This window comes from Anopheles ziemanni, chromosome X (genome assembly GCF_943734765.1).
Source record: "Anopheles ziemanni chromosome X, idAnoZiCoDA_A2_x.2, whole genome shotgun sequence".
In the NCBI taxonomy this organism is placed as follows: Eukaryota; Metazoa; Arthropoda; class Insecta; order Diptera; family Culicidae; genus Anopheles; species Anopheles ziemanni.
Window position 1 is genome coordinate 5104004 of NC_080707.1, and position 22744 is coordinate 5126747.

At 38.0% G+C, this 22744-nt stretch overlaps 1 protein-coding gene and 1 long non-coding RNA gene across 2 annotated transcripts; both read right to left on the reverse strand.

Annotated features, from left to right (window-relative positions):
- Positions 1-13411: 13411 nt before the first annotated feature.
- LOC131290813 (E3 ubiquitin-protein ligase ZNRF1-like) lies at positions 13412-17267 on the reverse strand. The gene is made up of 5 exons (XM_058319994.1): positions 17035-17267; positions 16209-16346; positions 15387-15482; positions 14249-14354; positions 13412-14102 (listed from the first exon to the last, which is right to left on the reverse strand). Exons 1-5 carry the CDS (start codon positions 17132-17134, stop codon positions 14045-14047), a joined length of 498 nt encoding a protein of 165 aa, XP_058175977.1. The 5' UTR covers positions 17135-17267; the 3' UTR covers positions 13412-14044.
- A 1547-nt stretch (positions 17268-18814) lies between these two features.
- LOC131290872 (uncharacterized) lies at positions 18815-20573 on the reverse strand. The gene is made up of 2 exons (XR_009189296.1): positions 20297-20573; positions 18815-19199 (listed from the first exon to the last, which is right to left on the reverse strand). It is a non-coding gene; the product is annotated as an uncharacterized LOC131290872 (long non-coding RNA).
- Positions 20574-22744: the final 2171 nt, after the last annotated feature.

Below are 22744 nucleotides of genomic sequence, written 5' to 3' on the forward strand. Positions count from 1 at the left end.
AAAAGGCAACACGTAGGCTTCCTTTTTTGTTACCTCCCAGCATCCCTTTTGGGATATTGTTTGGCAACTGATTTTGTTCTCTGTTTTGTAGAGCCTTCGTTGGATATACACAACGTTTCAACTCTCAGCTTTTTTCTCCTCTACCTCTTCCTTTCCATTTTCTACAATTCCCTTTAATAGTTCCCGAGGCATAATTTTACAGACTCAGCGATAGCTTCTTCAACCGTATATAGAAAGAAGGCAAATAGATATTAGCGAGTAGGTGTTAGCATTCGAATTTTTCATTACCGGTTTACATTAAGTTCCTTCAAGGTCTTGTGGTGTTTTTGGTGAAGCACCATGCGCCTCCATTAACATCACTAGGTCTAGGTAAATATATTTTCACTAACAAGTTTTTGCAAGTTGTAAACAAAAACCTTATAGAAATATTAACTAAAAGACTATCCACATGATTTTCAACTGGGAACTTTGGTTGGTTTGTACATGTAACATAAATGCGGTACGCTGTACGCGTTCCTTCAAGGTCTTGTGGTGTTTTTGGTGAAGCACCATGCGCCTCCATTAACATCACTAGGTCAAGGTAAATATATTTTCACTAACAAGTTTTTGCAAGTTGTAAACAACAACCTTATAGAAATATTAACCAAAAGACTATCCAAATGATTTACAACTGGGAACTTTGGTTGGTTTGTACATGTAACATAAATGCGGTACACTGTACGCGTTGAACAGGTCTGAAACAGTTGTTTCGTTATACAATGTTTATTAAATTTTTCTCTACTTCGAGCATTGAGTAAGAATATGCCAAAATTAATAAACTTGCCCTTGAGGTAATTTATTTAAATCCAGGTTTCCTTCCTGACATTTTTGATATCCTAACTTTGATCACCAATACAAAGAAATTTTCAGAAAATGCGCCCGTGTTGCTTTCTTCATCCAACTAAAGTCACTGCAAACAATTGTTGTACTTTGTTTTACATATTCCTTATGAGATTAACTTATGAGTTAGTGAAAACAAATATTTAAGTTTTAATTTAGAGAAACACATAATAAAAACGTAATGTGTCTAAAATAACATTGACAAGATAAAGTGGCCACTGTGAAGTTTTGAGTTTTCCATAAACTTTTCCATTGAAAGCTAACCAATTAATTGGGTTTCAATATTTTGAAGGTTTGTTAGCACTCTTTCTGACAAATAGGACATTCATACACACATGTTCACGTGCTTAATTCATGTTTGGTTATTAATATACAATTTGTCAATATGCGGGTCCAATCGATCCAAAACTATATCCTCTAAGAAGCCTTGATTTAAGCCCTTAGCCTGAAAGTTTTCGAAAATCGTTGGTTTTACTCTAAAATACGTTACTTCTGAATCTTACCCCAATATTTTTCAGCGGACTTATTGTCCGCTCTGTTACAACTGTTTCGTCATTTTTAAATCTTATTTTGATCTTATAATATCACTCCACTACTTCGATTTGAAGCAAAAACGACCGCCAACGAATTCTTTAAAATTTTTAGTTTTTGAAAGGAAACAAATCAATTCAGAAAAAAACTGTGCGCTAGAATTCAAATGGTCAAAACATACACTGTGGTGCAAAATTGATCGGACAAAAACAACATTTTAGTAAATTAGGTATAAAAGGCAAAAAAAACATACAGAACAAAGATAACGATTCAAGCATACAAAAAAAAATGCAAAAATGGCCTCTGTACCTAGAACTTTATTTCGCGATATAAAAAACAGAAAGTTCGTAGTGGTCAAAACAACCACAAGTCCGATTCAAATGTTAATAAAGATTACATCTAAGCTTTTTCTAATACCCTACCAAAAAACTATACTAAAACAGTGGTTAACAATATATTTAGTACAATTATTAGTGTAATAGTTGTGATAAAATTGTATGACAAAATTTGTTTAAAGTGAATCAAATCAACTGTTGCAAGTTTCATGTTTCATATTATATTTTTACATACGTACATACATTACAACAATATTTTACTACTACAACTCCATCAGCTGGCTACCAAAAAATGTTGCCGCCGTTAAGTCTTCCGTGGTATCACATCGTCTGGTGTAACAGAGACATATTCTGGTGCAACAAGTCGCCGTCAATGAAACTTATTTCATTATCCATAACGATACAATAAATTGAACACCTTTCTAGCTCGCTACACCAGATTCTGAGTGTGAGGCACCATGCGCCTCCATCGAAACCATTATACCATAATATATAGGTGAATGTATTGGTGAATGTATTTATATGTTCTGGTGGCTTGACCTATGAAAACAGAAGCATACTGCACCTCCATTAAAAATATTCACTTTAAGTTTCCCTCCTTCGAGCAAAAAGTGTAACTGAACTAAAAGAAATTACCCTGACCAGCATCGCAGTCAAAAATTTAGTAACGTCAAAAGCTTGATACATGTTTACTGGACCTTTGTATGTTTGTTTTTCTTAACCAGCATTTCAAGTAAATAAGTTCATCATGTATGACGAATGACACTGGTGGCAACCTACTAATTTGCAGAACAAAAGCTGATCTAGTAAATGAGCCTCAAGAAATATGTCTCATCCTGCTTCTAGCTCCAAGGACCAATGCCACAATTAATTTACATTAACGGATTAATTTATACCGACCTCAGTAAGCAGGCCTTAAGGAGTTTTTTTCTGGAAATCTATCGACTCATAGCGCCTGTTCAAGCCACACGCCTCTGTATCCTGGAGACGACAGTTTAACGGTTAAAGTTGTTTCGTCATTTCTTGTCCATCTTCTTCCTACTTCCGGTTCTCGACCAGCTCGGAACGTTCTCTGTATAACTCCTCGCAAGTGCATACCTACACGCAGACGTAGATGTACACGTTCATACATACACGCGCGTTCCAAACACCCTCGCTCAATGCTCGCGTTCCGATTTTCCATTTATCACACAGAAGCTCCATTTCGTGCTGGCGTCATTTTTCTGCACGCTTTTTTCCATTTTCACGCTCCAACCGTGCGTCACCCTTCCTCCGCTTCCAGTGACAGTGAATGTTCTATCTGTCTCTATTCTGAACTGGTCTGTTTCCGCGCCGTGCAGGGAGCCGCTCGAAATGTTCGTGACGATTTACCATTTTCTACACAACCAACCTCAACCAATAGAACGATCTGCCGTTCAGGTCGGTTCTGGGACGAATGCGAAGCGGCCCACGGGATGGACGACGGGTGTACAGAGTGTCCATTTGTGAGAGTCATAAAATAGGAAGTCATATTAGGTACGGGTGCTGTTCCTGTGCTCGCAATCTGTTGATCCGGCCGATCCGGGGCGGGCGAAGGTGGCGGGCAGGGCAAATGTCAATCGCAGCGTAGGATGTTTGTAGCACCTGTTACGAACCTCGCCAGAAGCCGCCTACGCTCCCAGCTCATCTGCTCGGCAAGCGACAGTTCTGAAAAAAAAGGCCTCGGAAGCTTCCGACGCCAGGTTGGCACTCACCAGCTTCGTGGAGAGTGCTGGCTGGCGTCTGCGCGCCACACCACCGGCCGCCTGGAAGGATCTCGCGGGCCACGCAGGCAACACACGCACAGCTTCCATCGTTCACTTGTTGGAGCTGGTTTACCAGTTGCTCGATGACTGATAGAACACTGGTGCTGGGAACTGTACCCACTCAGGTCTAATGCCAAACAGCTGTTGCATGCGTGTGTGCTACCATTTGTGTGTAGAACAGAGAAGACCGTGTCCCCCCCGTGATGATGGCCGCTGCTGGATGGATAACCTCAAAAATAGCAGAGAGGCACTAAAAAGTTTGAAGCCATGAAACGAGCAAAAAGAGAGTAAACAAGTGGGCGAGAGGGAGAAAGAAATAAAGAAAGAGAGATAGAGAGAGAGAGAGAGAGAGAAAGAGAGAAAGAGAGACGCAGAACCAAAGAAATATTGTAAAAATCAATCGCGCTCAGGGCGACAGAGGTGATGGCAACTTCAACCGGGAGAATATGGTATGCTTACTACAGCGCTTCCACACTCCACCAATGATGTGATGTTGAAGGCTCATGTGCTGCAACAGTAGCTGCACGGGTGAATAAATTGTGTGCTCTGCCCCACACCAACGCGCCTCAAGCGTCATGCTCTACCGCGCCTGGGCACTCCAATGTGCAGCCTCGTATGTCGCTTTTCCTCTTTGCACCGTCCAATGGCACCCATATTCGACGGAAAATAGCACTCCTGATGAGCACTATTTAGGGTTAATAGGTTTTTAATGCACCAGCAGCTATTTCCGCGCAGCTTCAGCATGCATGAAGCGATGAGTTCATAAACAAACAAGAAAAAAACTCGATTGAATTCGATTTTGGCTCCTGCTGCTGGTGCAGGCGTAGATAGGTATGGAGGAACAATCTGAAGCTCGAAATGTCATTCCGGTTCTCCTTTCTTAAAATGCACCAGTCAGCTAACAAGTTCTATCTAAACATAAACAAATTTCTGCTGGGAAAAGGGAAAACTAACAGAACAAAAACTCGTCTTCCAATAAACGGGGAGGATTGTAATGCAATGCTATGAATAGGATTAATAATACCAAGAAATACTATCCTTAGTTTCTGCATCTATTCTATTATTGTTTAGCTTAGCGACCGTCTTCGGCAATTAAGGCTCCCCGTTAGGTCTTTACTTGTTGTAGCTTGTTACTTTTAGAGTACAAGGAGAGTTAGCCGTCTCGTGCAGGGGTGATTTAACCCTCGGTTAGCATTTGAACCCACGCCACCAAGTAGGTGCTTTAGTGCACATGGATTTATTTTCTTAATCGGTATTACCGCTCGACTGACCATGATCATATTACTCAGAGAACAAAAGTTATGGAACATAGGAAAGTTACTAAAAACGCACTTAAAAGACTTAAATATATAACATTTTTGAATCCTGGGAAACCTGCGACTTTGTACCGATTCTCAAAAAATACAATCGTCTACATGTAATGGCCATTAGGGAGGGTAGAGACAGCCGAGTGGTGGCGCCACACAGTGGTTCAGTTAGAGCGGCGGTCCGTTTTCGTAGTTTCTGATCTAAATAAGCTGTTTTTGAATGTTCAATGAATAAAAATACAAGTTTTTACAAATTTGCTATCATTTTGAAACATTTTATGATTTTCTATTCCATTTTGTGTTTTACTTTCGACGGGTTCAATTCGTATGTTGTACGGGTTAATCTAGTTTGAACATAAATAGAAGTTACATGTAAATCACTTGTACGTATGGCTCATTAACGAAAGACTTTCTGTAAAACAATACCAAGCCACTATTTCACAAAAAATAGCGCTTGCTATATCTTCTCTTCTTCTTCTTCGCTTCATTATGTTCTTCTTCTTTCCTTTATCTTCTTTCTTTTTTACATCTATAAAAATGAATGTTTGTATGTTCGTGATGCTAAAACTCAAAGTCGGCTGGACCAATCTTGATGACGTCTTCGTATGATTTGTTCCTTTTTACCCAAGGAAGGTTTACGAAAAACGAGAATTTGAAAATTCCCAAGGAAAAGCCGGAAAATGGGAAAGTTCGCGTAAAAACGGCTTTTTTCCATTAAAAAAAATAAAATTTACCTTCTCCAAGGAAAACGATTGGACTTATCCCAACGAAGTTTGCTGATGATTTGTTTCTTTTGGCCCAATAAATACATTGCAAGTTAGAAAAATCCTTAGAAAAAGCCATAAAACCCAGAAAACTCGAAAAATATTTGTAAGAAAACTTGATTTTTCCCACTTTGCGCCACTTACACGGGGTATATCTCTCGCAAATGTGCTTTAAAATTAGTAGTATTCTGGAAATTTCATATTAAACTATCCTTTCTTCATATAGAAGAAAGATTTTGAAAATTGGTTTCATGAAATGTCAAACCAAAAGACCGGACTATGAACCTCTGTGCGCCGGTTACCTCACCACCTCGACGGCGTGGGTTCGATTTCCAACCGAGACCGGACCCTCCCCTGTACGAGAGGGCTGACTATCCACGTACACATAGGGTAAAAGTCTCGTAAGTCCTTAACGGGTAGGCATGACCATGTTGCATAAATCTGTATTATGCACCTTTTAAATATGTACTTGAGACATTCTAAGCTTAAACAACGTTCGTTTGCTAATATTAATACTAATACTGAAACTAGTAATAAGAGCAACGGAAGTAAGTACTTTTACCCTAAAGTTACTCACCAAAATGTTTTCGATATAAGTGCTTCGCTATGTCCGGAATACATTAAAATGAAAAGTGAATGGTCCCCTGGGACCAAAATCGCCACAGCAGCTACACAACACGTTGTTGTTAGCAGAGAAAGGGGGCAATAAAAGAAAACCTTTTGTCGTCTTCTACTGTATCTTCGCTGTACGCTAACCCAGTCAGGATGAAGGAGCAACCCATTTCTACAAGTTCACCCCCTCCTCGCCACTCTTACACGCCCATCATTTCCCTTTTCCCAAAAAGGTTTCCAACAGACGCTCGGTTGGACAGACAGAGAGCAGTATTCATCTCTCAGCAGTTTCTTTTCGCAGCGGCTGCTCCATCGATATCCCGCTGCTCGATTCGGCGTCCGAATCACGACCACGTTTGCGGGCTTCCCGTGCAGCGTTGGCCGCACCAGTGCGTTATTTGTATGCCATTAGGATTTGGAATAATTTTGCACGCAGATTATTCCGCGTAATCCAATTCCGAATACAGCATCTACCACCGTGTGAAAAATGATGGAGCGGAATCAAAATGATGGTAAAAAAGAACGATGAGCCCAAAACTTGCGGCGCGCTACACAAAGAAAAGCGTGGTTTAATTTTTTTTAAATAAAAACAAAATAAATAAAAACACAGGAAACAGGCAGTTTAAGTGGAACAACTCTATTCGAATCCAGAAAGCTGAAATAACTGGCTCCGTCCTCGTGCCATCGAACGTGAGTATTTTTACAATTGCAAAACCAAATAGAGAAAAACAAATCCTTCTAGTGTAGGTAAAAGTTGGAACATTTCCAAACACGGCAAAGCTCTGTTGTCTACATTATTTTCCACTTATCAACCGATTATTCATAAGCATGACAACCTCAAAAATGTGTCAAATATGAAGTCACCCGTAACAGCAAAATTAAAACTAATTATATATAACTCAGCGAACATATGCCCTAAATTATTTACAGTTATAACACTTCATTGTACCACATTTTCCATTTTCATACTTTTTACTTTGTTAATGAATACAGTAAGAGAAATTCCTACAAATGTATCCTCATCTTTCAAATTTTTAATTTACAACTGTTTATGAAGGTTGCCCTTCGAACACATTCATTTGAGATTTTCACCTATTTTGACGCAGTGAACATTTTATAATGAAAAGATTACTGGATTTTGTCGAAGGAATATATTAGTTTCCTTAATTAAAACGCAACATATTTTATTTCAATCATACTTGAAAATCTCCTTTAAAATCTATAACAGGTGCTTAATTTGTTTAATATTGTTCAAAACTGTCCAAACAAATTGATTCGCCATCGAATTGGTCAAATTTTACAGCATGGCCTAGGATATCTTGCGCCATGCTCTAAACACGGCACTAAACTGCACAGTCCGCTTGCAGATTCTACAGATCATCTCATAGCTGTCATCTCTACGTCCATCTCATAGCTGTCATCTCAACCAAGTATTTTAACTTGCTCGGTGGTGACTGGCCTGCAGCTGCTGGCGTTGCAGCTAGCAGACGTTCTTAGCTCCATGATCCACTCTATTCACCACGTATGCTGCACATATTTTAATTTTACTTTTTTTGCAAACTGCGACCCAGTCCTAGCTTTTCAAATTAATTTTACTATCAAACCCGCTATTATTTCATGTTAAAGCTGTAAACCAAATCATATGCACATTACATGTGCAAACACAAGAGCGCAAGAGAGGAAAACAAGACGGATAAAAATTAGCATTTTTAATTATTATTGAAACGAACTTCTTAGGACGTATCCTCCGTTCTTTGGACGCGAAGGAGACAAAAGACGAAGTTAGTGTAAGTTGGGAGGAATGGTGTAAACGACGACGAGGACGATTTTCACAGGATTACGCTCGCTAGACAAATGCTTTAAAGCAGAGATGTCAAACAAGCGCCCTGGGAAAACATGCGGCCCGCAAGAGCATTGGATGCAGCCCGCGACTCCTTTGAAAGAATACAAGGAAAGTATTAATCCTATCCTATAAAAGGATGCCTTTTAGTGTATATATACTTTATAAAGATAGAATAAGAAGATAGAAAATAAAAGATAGATAGGTAGATTGATAAATATAAAGAGATAGTAAAGATATTTTTGTGTATTGTAGAAAGATTATCGTATCCCATTGTATCAGATATTTCATCCCGGTCGAATAATTTCACTCTGTCAACATAAAAAGCAATGCCGTTGTTCCAAATTTTCGATTCGGTTTTATTTTCGGTTATGGATAAAATTTGTAATGTTTACATACATATACATACATGAATAATTGATGTTTTTTGCTTTAATGTTTCGATTATGCTACACAATATTTAAATTTCCTCCACTTCATATTGACGAATTTAACCTATAACGTGCATTATCGCTCATGTTCGTTTGTTCGTGCTACATCATGTAATTTAATCATCATTCATTTCCTCTTTTGCTCCTAAGATAGTTTACATTTTTGCATTGGTTTACGATTCAATTATTACTTTTATGTAAAGTCGGTTTTACTAGCAAAACGAGCATAATAAAATATGTCGAGACAAGTCATCAACCCAAACCTGACCGGGAAGCTATGGTACTAACTTTCCTGTGCTATACTTTCCAGCAACTTGCGATATGCGGTAATTGCGTATTGCCTTCTATAAAAACCTGCGCCCGAAGCAGTTATGCATTCAAATATCACAGCACATGCGTACTAGATACCGGACAGAGCAGGATAAATAAACCAGGCGGTACGGTTCGAATGGAGATGCACTCATACTGCACAGACGGTATACAACTTCGCGAACCGAGAAAAGAAATGAATAACAACGGAGAAAAACCAATAGTCAAACCTTTGCAAAACTGCTATAAAAAAATTGAATACTTTTGTATAAACATAATAAACGGATGATTTTTCTTTAATTGTCTCAATAGTAATCACAGTTACAGATTTCTTCACACTTTCAGCCACGACCGTTCTTACTATGCACACGCTGAATTACGCATTTCACCACTCCTTGGTTTTTTTACTTTTAATCATCATGCCCTTTTTCATGTTAATGTTTTATTTTATTTTTCTACACCAACCACCATATTACAGTTATCAGTGTACCCTTGCATTCTCAATTAAACGCCATTGCTATTCATGAATTCATTTCATCTTCTTATTTTAATAAACCCTATTTGCATTTAGCTACTATTATTTCTCGATAACTAGTACCTCAGATTTACATCTAGATTATTTTCTATTACTTGTTTTGTTCCATTAATATTCATTTGTTTCTTGTTACCGTCCCGAAGCCTTTCAACTACAATTTCCATGAACCTGATCGAGCATACCTACTATGTTGTCCTGATCTTTAATTTAACGAGTGTTTTTTTATTGCATTAATGCAACTCCCTTTGAATATTTACTACATGCAAAACTATAGGTACAAACTGAAGTAAAACCACGTTGATTAAAACACAAAATGCTGCCTCAACTGCTCTACATCCGATTAACTCTCCCTGCGAGCAGTGGTTTCGTTGTGTACCCTATTCGTTTAACAAGACTTGCTATTAATGCGTTGTTTTCGTGATTAATAATTTACTGCATCATACACTTTTAGCGCGATCATTGCCGTAGTTGCTCTGTTGAATTTCCCCTGAGGCATTATTTTGGCCAAGAAAGTGCCCAGAAAATATGATAAATAGTCCTATTGGACTCAAATCGAAACGAACCTTAAAACAAGGGACGAATCAGAGAATTTACTCTCGGCGTAGGAACGGTTCATACAAAATGCCGAAGAACTAGACCCACATCGCGTACTATTTGATTTGAGGATGTGATGGTGGATCAGTACTGAAGACTGAAATTCGATAAGAACAGAAGTCAAAACAAACATGTAGCTCAACCTCTCAGGTTTGCTGACAATAAACATAACAATAATATTTATTTTTCAAATGTTGCTCAATAACCTATCAAACCCAACATAAAGGAGTAGAAAACATATACATAAAAAAGAAAAAATGGCCGGCCATCGTGAGCTTTCTACCATTCGAAACAACGCTAGCGAACCCTAAAGTATCTACGCGGATAAAAACGACGGTTTGAGTTCTTGGTTGCCTTTGCTATGGAAATTTGACGGGTCGCGTAGATAAAGCATCCAGGTTGCGTCGTTATCTCGATCGTCTATGATCCACATATCTTGTCGGTCGGGCAGGACAAAAGTCTCGCCAAAAGTCGTAACCTTAATACGATCATGGTTTCGCCTTCAAAGTACATATCACGATTGCGTCTCGGCATTTGTATTCAGTTTCGCTTAAAAACGTCTATAATGTTAGTAGTGATGACAACGACAGTGGCAATAACGGTGTATTTAGCTGCAAGCGGGCTCTTGTTCAACTGTAGCCCCCTATACTTTCAACCTGGGCAAGAGCCCAGATAACCGTTAAATTTGCTTCCACATATCGAAAGCAAAGGGTCCAAATATCGTTAGGTTGGACTTTCAGAATGGAGAAAATGACACTCATTCTTAACTGTGCCTTTGGGTATCGTTTGGGCATTCACGAGTTATATTTAAAAACAAGTTCTTTCCACTTTTGTAGTACTAGATAATGTTGCATAAGAAACGATACGAATTGCTTTACAAAGTTTAGTTCATTGACTACCAACTTCTCAATTTATCTACTATTCCCTTTACAGATGGATCATACTATCTGCTATGTAGTATGTATAAAAGAGAATTCGAAACGAACAGTATACTAAGAATATTTATTTACAGCAGATCTCTTGTTTTCAATTGCCTATTATTCCATTGACGTTCGTTTCTATTTTCCGCTTCGTTTTCCTCGAATATTTTTCTCTTATTATTCCATCTATTTCTATCATCTTCCTCTCTTCCAGTACACCCTCTTTCTCAATAACGTACAATCTCGCTTTTGCTTTAGTTGTTTTTCACTCAAAAATACAGCCTATACATCGGTTGGAACTGGATTCCAACATTTCAAAACGCACCTTTATTTTGTATTTGCCATGATTGTGTGTTATTTCAGGACAATGTAATGTGTGTGTTTTTATTAAGACTATCAAAAGAATGCCAAAGTTGAAAAGATAGTAAAACCCAATAATGATGGCTTATCACCATGGCATGAAAGATAGGCAATCGTCAGTAGTCGCCCGATATTACTAATAAATTGGTAGAAACTTATCGAAAATTAACATTTGTCGATCACCACCGGCAACCCAGCCGGTTATTGGAACCTCTGTAACGTTTTTCATCGAACAGAAACGTTGCCACGACGGTGATGTTTTCAGAAAATATAAAAAGGATTGAAGGATGCGCTTTCGGTCTCTTTTTTTAACGACGACAAAAGCTAAACCATTTTTTGGCGAATCAAACATACCGAACATTTAACAGTTTACGTTAAAAACAAACGTTCGTTCAAAAGCAAGAAAAGCTGTAGCCTTTATATTTTTTTCACGCGAGAAGTTAAAGACCATCTGTCTTGAACATCAGTGGTAAATCGAAGCTGTTAATTGTTTCATTATACACAGCTGCTAGATATTGAGACAAAAAAAAAACTTATAAAAACCGAGAAAAAACAATAGCAAGTGTCCAAAATAGAAGTGAAATCGAAAAAGACGCCTAAGGAAAACCGTAGGAGAGAAAGAGAGGGTAAAAGAGCCAATCGATTGTATTAGAAACAAAATTAATCTATCAAAGTATTCGATTGCCAGTTTTTTTTTAAACAATAAGCATTACTATTGCGTTTTTTTTTCTTTCGCAGTTGAAACTGCAGGTTTTACACAACGGGTCCCTTTTGTTCTTGTATATTTTTTGTTTGTTTTTATTTTGGTTTTCGTTAAATTTCTAAAGCTATTTTCCAGTTCTCGTGTTAGCTTTTGTTGGATACGAGATATCATTTGCTTAAATCAGTGTAACATCTCACATCTCTTACTTTTTTCACTGTTTTACTAAATTCAATTTCTCTTTCTCTGAGAAATAAACATCACTTTTCTCCCCTCGATGTTTCATTTTTTCTTTTGATCTCTCTAATTTTAATGGTATTACTATCGACTGCCTTATCCATTAGCTTTCATTTTGAAAATGTTTTCTTTCTACTCCAGTGTTAAAGCATTTATAGACGATCGCAACTTCCATCGGTTGATTATTCGTAGCTATATGGAGCTTGATAGATAAACAGACGTCGATCGTTGTATATTCATACACATGTTGCCAAAAGGTGAGAATTACGCTCACTCACGCACATCTTTAGATAAGAGTATCTTTTCCTGTCCTTATCAATTGTAAGCATCGCAATCGTTTCTTGTCGGCATCAAATGAAAGTAAAGTAGCATTAAATCCTTATTAGTTTGCACGTAGATGTACTACCATGGCTAGAAATAAAGCTGAAATTAGCATTTGACAGCTACGAATCGTTGAAAGTCACTAAAGTCCACAACCGCTTTTATGAAGTGGAAATTATCATGTATGAAATATCTTTGGAACATGCTAGTGAACAACTAGCGTGCTCCTGTTTGCATTTCATATGTCATTCTGTTAACAATTTTCAATCGTATTGGGTACTCACGACTTTTGTGGGAATGGCTTAGTAGCATTTTGCTACGCTTCGTCCACACGTTTACAATTGGCGTTTTGTATACTATTTACAATCCTTCTGTACTACATCCGTACATTCTCCCGAACGCCCTGTCAGCTATTCCACTGTGTCCCACAACGAAGAGCAAACAAGCTGCATTGTATCACGTTCCTTGCATGGGCTGAAAACATGTTGACAATTTTTCCCTTTTGCAATTCCGGTCTCTTACGCACGAGGTCCATGTGCGATGGAGTCGTTTCTTCCCTCTGAGGCACGTTTGCTTTAATTCAGCGTTCTGCATAACTTTAACATCGCATCGATCGGGTTAAATTGAATATTGTTTTCATTTTTATCCTGTTTATATTTTATTAGATTTATGTACAAAGGACAAATCACTAACTATCCTGATTCTTCAAATTTTTGTTCGTTCCGGATCAACGTTTTTTACTCTCCATGGTTTAATAATCCCTTTTTTGATTACACTTAGCCGGTTTCCTCTTTATTTCTTACTTTTCCTGTCCCTGCGCAGTATCTTCATCACTGTCTAAATCTCTTTTTTTCACCTTCCGTCGATCTTCTTTTCACGATTCCTATTCAAACACGGAAAATAATCTGCAACATATGTGTCAATATTCTTAAATTTTTGTAAAAAATGTTCTTTTAAAAATGAGTGTTTCTCTTGTAAACAAATAAAAAGCCGAAAATAATTTCACAATGAGACTTTAAAAGTTTAGTTGCACATAAAACGTAAGCATAGCAGTTAGACCTTGCTCCTGAAGTTGCCTTACGTAACATGTAGTATGTAAAAAAAAACAGTAAGACTAGAAAGCAAATGGGAAAATTAAAACAAGATTTATCCTTATGCAGTTAGGAGGCTGACAATTTGAGTTCATTAAAGAATTCCATTCGCCATCGATTATAACCGAAAAAGACTGATAATGATTGGTATTTCAACGTATTTTATCGTCATAAGAATGAATTTTTCAATTTTGAATCCAGGTGAAAAGTCAACATTTTAGCTTCTAATGTTTTTATCTTATTTTTTCCTGCCTGAAACATACGCATGAGTTCCAATATACGCAATGTGCAAGAAAAGAAGAAATGTTCAAGGATAGACGTTTATGATCGTTTGCTGTTGACTCATTCCAGCAACCATTCAATTCTGTCCCTGCATTCAAGCGATTACCCTGTCATTGGACCGTATATTCTCTAAAGATCACACCCGCGAAGCTTAGCAAAGTAATTTGATTTCAATGCTTGTTTACGGATTGCTTAATGTATTCAAGTTTCCACTAATCACCAGGATGCTCGGGGCAGCTACGATTCACCTCGAACCATTTGTCGATACATCTAAAAAGGTAAAAAAGTAACTATAATGATGATTCATACCTAGTGATGAAATGCGTGTTGAATACAAGGTTCATTTGATAGAGTTGCAGCGAAAGTACAGCTAGTAATTTCATCCGCAGTTTTCTTCGCATGTGTATTATACGTACCCTTTATGGTAGATGCATAAACAAGGTAGTCTAGCAATTATATCACCGGGGCAAAGATCCTCTAAACAAATGACACATTCGCCCTTCGCATCAACTAAGCAGTCCTCTGTTAGAAAATTGGAAATAAGACGACAAAATTAAGATCAATAGATCCAAGGTCCGTAAATTAATAATAAGAACAGTAAATTAACGTTGAACGTACATTACAAGAATAGACAAACCAACGAAAATACTGGGATTTGTCTGCAAGCAGTGTTATAAGTTTACAGGGTCCCTTGCATTACAACGCAATGTACAACGCATCGCTAAAGTCAGTATACTCGACTTGACTTGCTTACACGGTGCCTGTTATTAGATTTACAATCCCTTGACCAAAGATGTAAAGTTGCGCAATCATAACCTTTTAGTGTGTTAAATTGACGACCCTGATTTTTTAGAGATTTAACTAGTAATTAGATTTAGCTAGAACATGAATATACATATTTTTTCACACTACTCTGTGTATCAATTTTCAGCTTTTATTTGCTCCAACCAATGAAGCCAACCTTATGAAGCCAATCCAACAATTATCATGTTTGCCCTAGATTACCAAATATTTTTACAGTATTGTTATCAACACTTATTTATAGATCATTGAAGAGTTATATACTAATACTCTCACTAAAAATTAATTATTGGGGTCACGCAAGAGTCGTTGTTTGGTGTTAGCAACTAAAATTCGGCGCAACAACAAAATACAACACACTATCAAATTAAGTTAGTTAACGAATAATGATGAAGGGAAAAAGTTGTGAATTATATTAATAATTTGTTGTGACATAAATTTTGTCCTCCATCTTCATCAAATGATTTAAGGGTTAAATTTATAAATGCTGCTTAAAGAATGCTAAAAGTAATACATAATAATTCTTTCAAAAAACGATTAATATCCACGAAACTTAAATTGATGATATACTATGGCAGATCGGTTTGATGTATTCATCACGGGAGTAAAATGTGTATGTCGAAAAAGTTTAGAACACTATCTGGATATTTTTATAAATAGAAAATGAACATAATTAAATTGAACAAAAAATATGACTTTTCTTCTACAAGAGTGTACGCAAGTGTTAACATATAGATTCGTAAAAAAACTCACCATTGTACGATAAACGAGGCTTCGTTAGGCACATTACAAAATGACACTCAATGTCGTCAGGCATCACAAATTTGCTACATACTGGGCATTTAATACCTAAAATGAAACCAAGAAGAATATTATAAAACTCATTATTTAACATCAAACTGTTTCTAGTGTAAGAAAAACGATGATCTATAGTTATCTAATTTCATTTACCGATTTGATCATTTGAATACAGTACCAGTTAGTAATGAGAAAAACGATCCAGTAAAATGAGAAAATTATGAGAAAATGAATTGGAATTTCTTTTTTTGAAAATTCTTTGATCTACTCAAAATGATAAGGTTCATAAGGCTTGTATGGTTGAATGTACATGTACAAGAAAGAAAATAGAGTAAAACAGAAGTGAGGAAAAATCGAAAAGAAAAAAATAGGAAACTATGATTAACTTTCATTAGAACAATTATTTCTATAGCTTTTTAGCACAGGTAAAATATTAGGAGTACAAATTAAGTTTATACACATTTGCGGAAAAACTCAGAATAACAATTTCTACAAGAACTATTTACAAACAAACCCAGGTTTAATAAGCAAATGAAATGAAGAGAACCACGCTTGAAGTATCTTATGCTGATGATGTATAGTTTTATCCAAACGATAAATAAAAGAAATAACGATCTATGTTAAAACAATGAGCATTCAAAATTAACTCCGATCATGGTTATGTTGTACACTTGACATAACATAAAAGAGCATATCGATTGACTCTAGTTCAACATTGAATACTGACAAACGTTGTATTTGCGTACTAATGTAACGTTTAATATATTTTAAACTCACCATTTAATGACCAGATATGAGTAGGTAGCGATGTTGCGTAAACTCTTCCCAAAGCAAGTGAAGCACTAGCCGCAGCAGTTTCTTCTGCCGAGCTACTATCGGGATCGGGACTAGCGGACGATATTTCATACGGTGCTCCTACGAAAAATAAACATATGTGTATGGTATGATGATGTAGGAGGTACATATAAGTTGTTAGTTATAATTCTAGCCCCTAAATTTTAAATCAAAGCTTAACAAACACCAAAAGGTACGCACCCATTCAAAGCAAACGATACGCACCCATTCAAAGCACATTGCTTCAGTACTAAACTGTTGATAAATTAAACAACTTGAAAGACGAATTTTTAAAAATATTTTGCTAGTGATTATGGTGCATACGTCCTAGTTTGCTAATTGCAGTAATTTTTTACGACAATTTTCTCTAATTACGACTACAACCTATGTCCCTTTTAAAAAGGGTTTTGGTCACGAATACCATATTCAATGAAAAGCGACTCCGAATGAAATTTTGAAAATAATAATTGAATCAAGCCTCGGATAGGGTATAGATGATTTGTTTCCATTGATAAATATCATTATTTAACGATGATAGAACGATATCAACAACTTCATTGCGATCGTCTAAGTTCTACAATATGAGCGCATCAACAACAAACCAAGCAACCATTGCAACAAGGGGAAGCATGCATTATTATAACACAGTAGGGTCAGGCGAAATGGTATAATCTTCCAGAAATGCTCTGTTCGAGCGAATATTTTTTGAACTGTAATTTCAAATCTATACACCATGCCGTTGAAACTACACACTCGCACACATACTTACCTGGTGTGCCAGAAACAACGTCACTACTGCTGCTGGTGGAGAATGTTCGAGCTCTAGGACTCTGCTGTCCTCCATTCGCGGTGCTCGCTTTTATTCCCATTTCCTTTGTTCATTCAAAACTTCCTGCCGATATTTCAGCGTCGACGCACACAAACACCCTTCAGCTGCGTCGAGGGATTACTCTGTAGAAGAACTGGTTAAAGTGGTGCCAGCGAGATGCTAAATAGCTGATGCATCTACAATTGAGAAAGCACATAACAACCATTAGACAAACCAAATGTTGAAACATAATTAAATCGTTGGTCAATACTATTCGAATTAGACTATTCGGTCGAATATCCGGCAAGAAGCATATACTAATCAATCAGAAACTGGAGCAGGATCTACCGTTGCACGGCTTTTTTATAAATTATTAGGCTTAAATGTCAATAGACATTCAATATGATCGTATCGTCTCAACGTCTATCACTCTTGCCAGAGTATGCCCAGATCAAATTTATAATTTCAACAATCGCGTTGCGATTTCAACAATCGCTTTGCGATTTTGTGACCTAATGAACCAGCAGACCATCCATAGACAACAAAGCATTCAGAAATACAGCAACTAGAACAGCTACGCTATGGATGTTCTTTGTAATTCGATAGTACCCAAGACAACAATGCAGTCGGAATATGCTTCTATTGAAGAGCATCTTCAACGTGAAAGACCGTCAACAGTCGTGTTTATGTGCCGGCTCGTGGAATTTCCGAGTGTTTATGAACGAAAACGAACTCCATACGATCGCTGTCAATAATTTATTTTTAACTATTTCATTCCTCAAGTAAGAAACAGTCGGTAGGTACGCGGTCGGACGATTGAGCATTGTGTTGAAGAAATTTGCATAATTCTTTGGCATTCCTTGTCGAGTTCTCACCTGTAATGCAGATCTTTTAGCAAACCCCAAACTCGAAACCCATTGTAGAGACAACAATGAGAAGCAAAAATGGATGAGTACAAACGTAACTACTTTGGCGCGGAATAAGTTGGATGCTCTAGTTCCGATCGATGCCATTAAGAGTGACTATGTTCTAAAAGGATCCTGGCTTAATTAGATAAAGCTTTACACACAGTTGTGCTATAGAAGCTCACTTCCAAATAAAACTGTAGTAAACGGCAAATCTACTAGACCTCTTCCTTTCTATGCCATTTCCGCATCCTGTATTTTCTTCCTTTCAATATGTCCCGTTTAGTGTTATTTTCGCTTTCACAATGATTCCCCCACTTTCGTTTGCAGTCACTATTGACTCTCTCTTTCTTTCTCTCCCTCTCTCTATCTCTATTTTTTCTCTCTTATCCTTCCATTGTTTTTGGCATTGACTGTGTCTCTCGTATGCGCTATCACATTCGTTCTTACAACGCTTTTTATTTTTGTTTTCATTCTTCCCGTACTGTCTACCTCCCGTCCCATCCTATTGCTCACTCTCTTTGTGTCCGCACTTCGTTTTGAACATTTCGTAACACGTCTTGGACTTTAAAACAGTCCTTGCTAAGATACAACAACTGCCAGATTAGCGAACCGTAGATTATTTCCAAGCAAATTCTTACTACCACTAACATCGCAAAGGCACGCACTTGAATTACCTATAGACGAAAACTGCTCACTTAGAATTTGGGATGACCTTAGATCCTTCACTGAAGATTCTATCTGCTGCTCTCGTCAACTCTAGGCAGCAAGCACTTACTGCGAAGTGTGGTAGTTGCCTTTGCTTCCGGTGGACGGCGTGTCACGTTCGGATCGGCACTACACAGTCATAGTCGTACCGTTTGCTCCTCCACCAGCCAGCCTCCCCCCGGGAGACCTAACGAAACGATGACCGTATCGATGTAAGACTCGCTTTACACGGCCACAGAAACGACCGGAGGGGGCGAAAACAAAAACAGGAAACCGGCGCTCGGGGATCAGATCAGGCACATACAAGACATTGCTAGCACGTCTGCACAAACACGAGACACTGAGCCGTGGGACGGTCAACCGATAAAGTCGTTCAACATTCACACGCGAGCACACATTCACAGCCCGCACCAGGGACAACGTTCACGAAATCACTTTGCTTGCACTTCGACGTGCAGTAGTAAGTGCGACCGTTTCGCAGTTTTCCCAAGTAATGGTTGACGGCGGCAGATACTGCAGATAAACAAGAAAGAAAAAGAAAGCTGAATATTTGTTTGGCATTTACCGTACCACAAACAGTCGATAACAATAGAATGCATTTCCCGGTACGTCGGGTGCGATCCAGCCTCGCTATCCTACAGGCAGTAACTGTGCACGATCAGACTGGCCACTCCGAACGAGAAAGAACTTTGCTCAACGCGTAGTTTTATTGGGGGCCGAAGAAAGGCTTTCGAGCCTCACGAAAAACCATGTTAAAGTATCGTTTTATTACTTATGTTCATCAAAAAACACACAAAAGGTTCGCGAAAGTTCATCTTTGGCAGAAATCCATCATCTTACGATTAGTCAGACCATCCACGATTACAATAAGTTCTTCATAATAATAGATTGGAGAATTGATACCCCGCTTCAGCAGTTGCTGTGTTCTGTCGATTCTGCATTTCTCACACTTTCGATTCTTTCACAATTCCTTTTTTGTGTTGTTAGAATTCGGTTATCAGATGAGTAGAACGTATGTAAGCAACGCGAATGAAGTGACAGGCTCAACTTTTAATTTGGCGAAGATTTATGCAAGTAGCCAATCGATGATAGAGACATTTGTTAAACGGTATACTTCCCCGGTGGCAAAATCAGCATGCTTTCTCATTCTGGCGGTATCAATTGTCAATTGGACAGAACGAGAAAGCATGCTGATTTTGCCACTAGGGTTCTAGACGTCAACCAACGTTTGACAGCTAGCTTCTATACCGGAATGACTAATCAAAAATAGAGATGATGAATACAATCTTGTTGGGCATTCGCTCGGCTCCAGGACTGCTGCTGCCTACAATTCCACACATATATATTCCGTTTGTTGGTTTTCTTTAGCTGACCTGAATTTCCTAACGGGCAAATCGTCGAGTCCTCGGTTACACCCACGACCACCCTGAACCGCGGTCGAAGGAATGGACTGTGTAACAAGTGCACTCACTGTCTGCTACTAGCCCCTATACTGACAAGCATAGCTAAGGGAAGAAAGGCGAGTTGACCAGAGATTGTTTAAACACAGCCAACGCTGATAATCCGACACCGTCGAACAAACTATGACTTGGCTCAAGCTTCGTTCATACCAAGTTCCAAGGGTGGTCTGATGCTGGAACGCCAGAACGGATGAACATCAATGGAACCGCGACGCGCGTATGTTGATGTTTTGCTGACGATGAAACGAACTTTCTAGCATCAAGGATAAATCGCAATTGTAAGCATCACTACGCGAGTCCCGTCTGGGCAGTAATTACACCACTAAACATTCGGGCTAGGTTAGAAAAGAGTTGCGTTTGTTGCAAAACACAGGAATCACTTGGAAAAAAGACGTCCAGGATGTTCTTTGCTCACTTGACACCGATTTGTTTTTGCCACATTTGACCTGTATCGTATGTTTCATTTCAGTCTGTACTTCACGCACACACAACCAGTTACTGACGTGCACAGCAGCTCACTTCTCTATAATGGAACCCCAACCAGGAAGACACACCGGAAACTTGAAGACTTCTCGAAACTATACGCGTTTTGCAAGCACTTTACCAAGCATTCAAGTATTGTTTAAATACAAATACTTAGTAGACAACAAGCAGACTATAACTATAGGTCGGAATTTGCTTATTTTGAAAACGATACACATAGAAAAACAAAACAAATGCGCTCGGTACATTAAACATTTTTTTAACACAGCAAGGAACAATTTTTCTTGAATAATATTACAATGAATATAAGTGCGGTATTCTATTAAAAATACAACAACAAAGTTGTTGAGTTATCTGGTCTATCAAAGAATTTTGCTTACTCAACATAGCCTAGTATTTGTAGTATTTGTACGTTTCCACTAGAACTTGTTATTTGAAACCAAATCATGGCAGCATACAATGTCCATTACTGTGACTTGCTTACCTACGCGGATTCGTTGACTTTGTTGTTCTACGTCGTTGAATTTCTTTACTCTCTTTTTTCCATATTGACTACATACAACTGCAGGATGATAGGGATGCTTTTGCTAGATGCGTATAGCTCTACACTTATGCTTTCGATTCTACGTTTCACAAAGGATGATTGCATACATTAACCTACCTCTTTCGCCACTGCTAAACTAATAAACGGACTATCTTGATTGTGTTCAACTTCTCACAGGCATTACAAGTATAAGATGCAAGATACGGGCTGCCTTTTCTTTTCCAATTTCCTGTATTCTGCAGCATTCACCATCGGATGCCAGTAATCTACTGCGATATTGACAGTTCTTCGTTTTCACAGCTGCTCGGGCCTTTGTGTGACAATGACGTTTAAGTCATCATGCTCGAAATGTTCGCAGAGATTTATATCCTCAATAATAATGTCAAAGAACGGAAATATTTATATTTGATAGCATGCTTCAAACAAAATGTGCTGATAAAAGAACTCTAGCAAGACACAAATATGCAAATTTCACAACTAACATCGACACGAGCTCTGCTAGTCGATAGGCTTACGATTCACAAGTTTAGTGGTATAATGAATATAAGCTGCTCTAATGGAGTAAACCGTCTGACCGTAACGTCACGACATCTAGCGACTTTTTTTTTCTAAAACACAGTTGGTGGTGAAATAGACAAAGTAATGTGACCACACCTAGGCTTCAAGAACGTGTTTTTTTCACGTTGATGTACTTTTTCAAGGAAATGATCCGTGGGCTTCCCTCATTCCGCACTTTTTGGTTGATTCCGTAGCCGAAAATAAACGCTCCACACAACGGTTCAAATACTCGTAGACCAAAAATAACGAAAATATATTACCAATTGCATACATTTAGGTATGATGGTAAAAACGAAGATGAGAGATCCTTTGCTGTTGTACCATCTCTTCGGCTAAACTCATTGGCTCATACTGTCCATCCTGTGTAATTTAATTTAAAAGGTTGATTAATATGTAAAAGTATAGTTACTTGCATTTAACCACCACTGCATGTTTAGTTTAAACCGTTATGCTCTTTTAAGCGAACCGTTATTGTTCAAATATTCGAAAAGAATGCAGTGTTGCACTCTGCATAGCTTCAGGCGTAAATTTGAACCAGCCGGAAGACGACAATCTTGGCCGGGGCCTCATTTTCCTTTTTCCGATTCTAGCTGTAATATTATTTCGAAGCCCTGAATTTTGTGTCAGCCGGCCTCAGAACATAAAAAAATGAGAATTTGGTAAAAGAGTAAATGAGGCCCCTGGCTTCGTTTTCTCGATCGTGACTACACCTCTTGTGCGACGATATACCTAAATGGTCAAAATCTCTATAACCACAACAAAACAAAAACAAGATACAGTTGATATCCGACTTACGCGGATAATGGGGACTAGAGAAATCCGCGTATCTCGAATATTGCTTGACACATAGCCTATACTAGGAGTTAAGAGATCGAGTTCTTCTGTACATCATAGAATTTTCAAAATTTTACTTTGTCCATTAATATGTATTAAGCGTGGCAGGTGTGATGTGTGTTTTCATACAACATCCACTAAACAAATTAACTATAACGGAACATTTGGTAAAAGAGTAA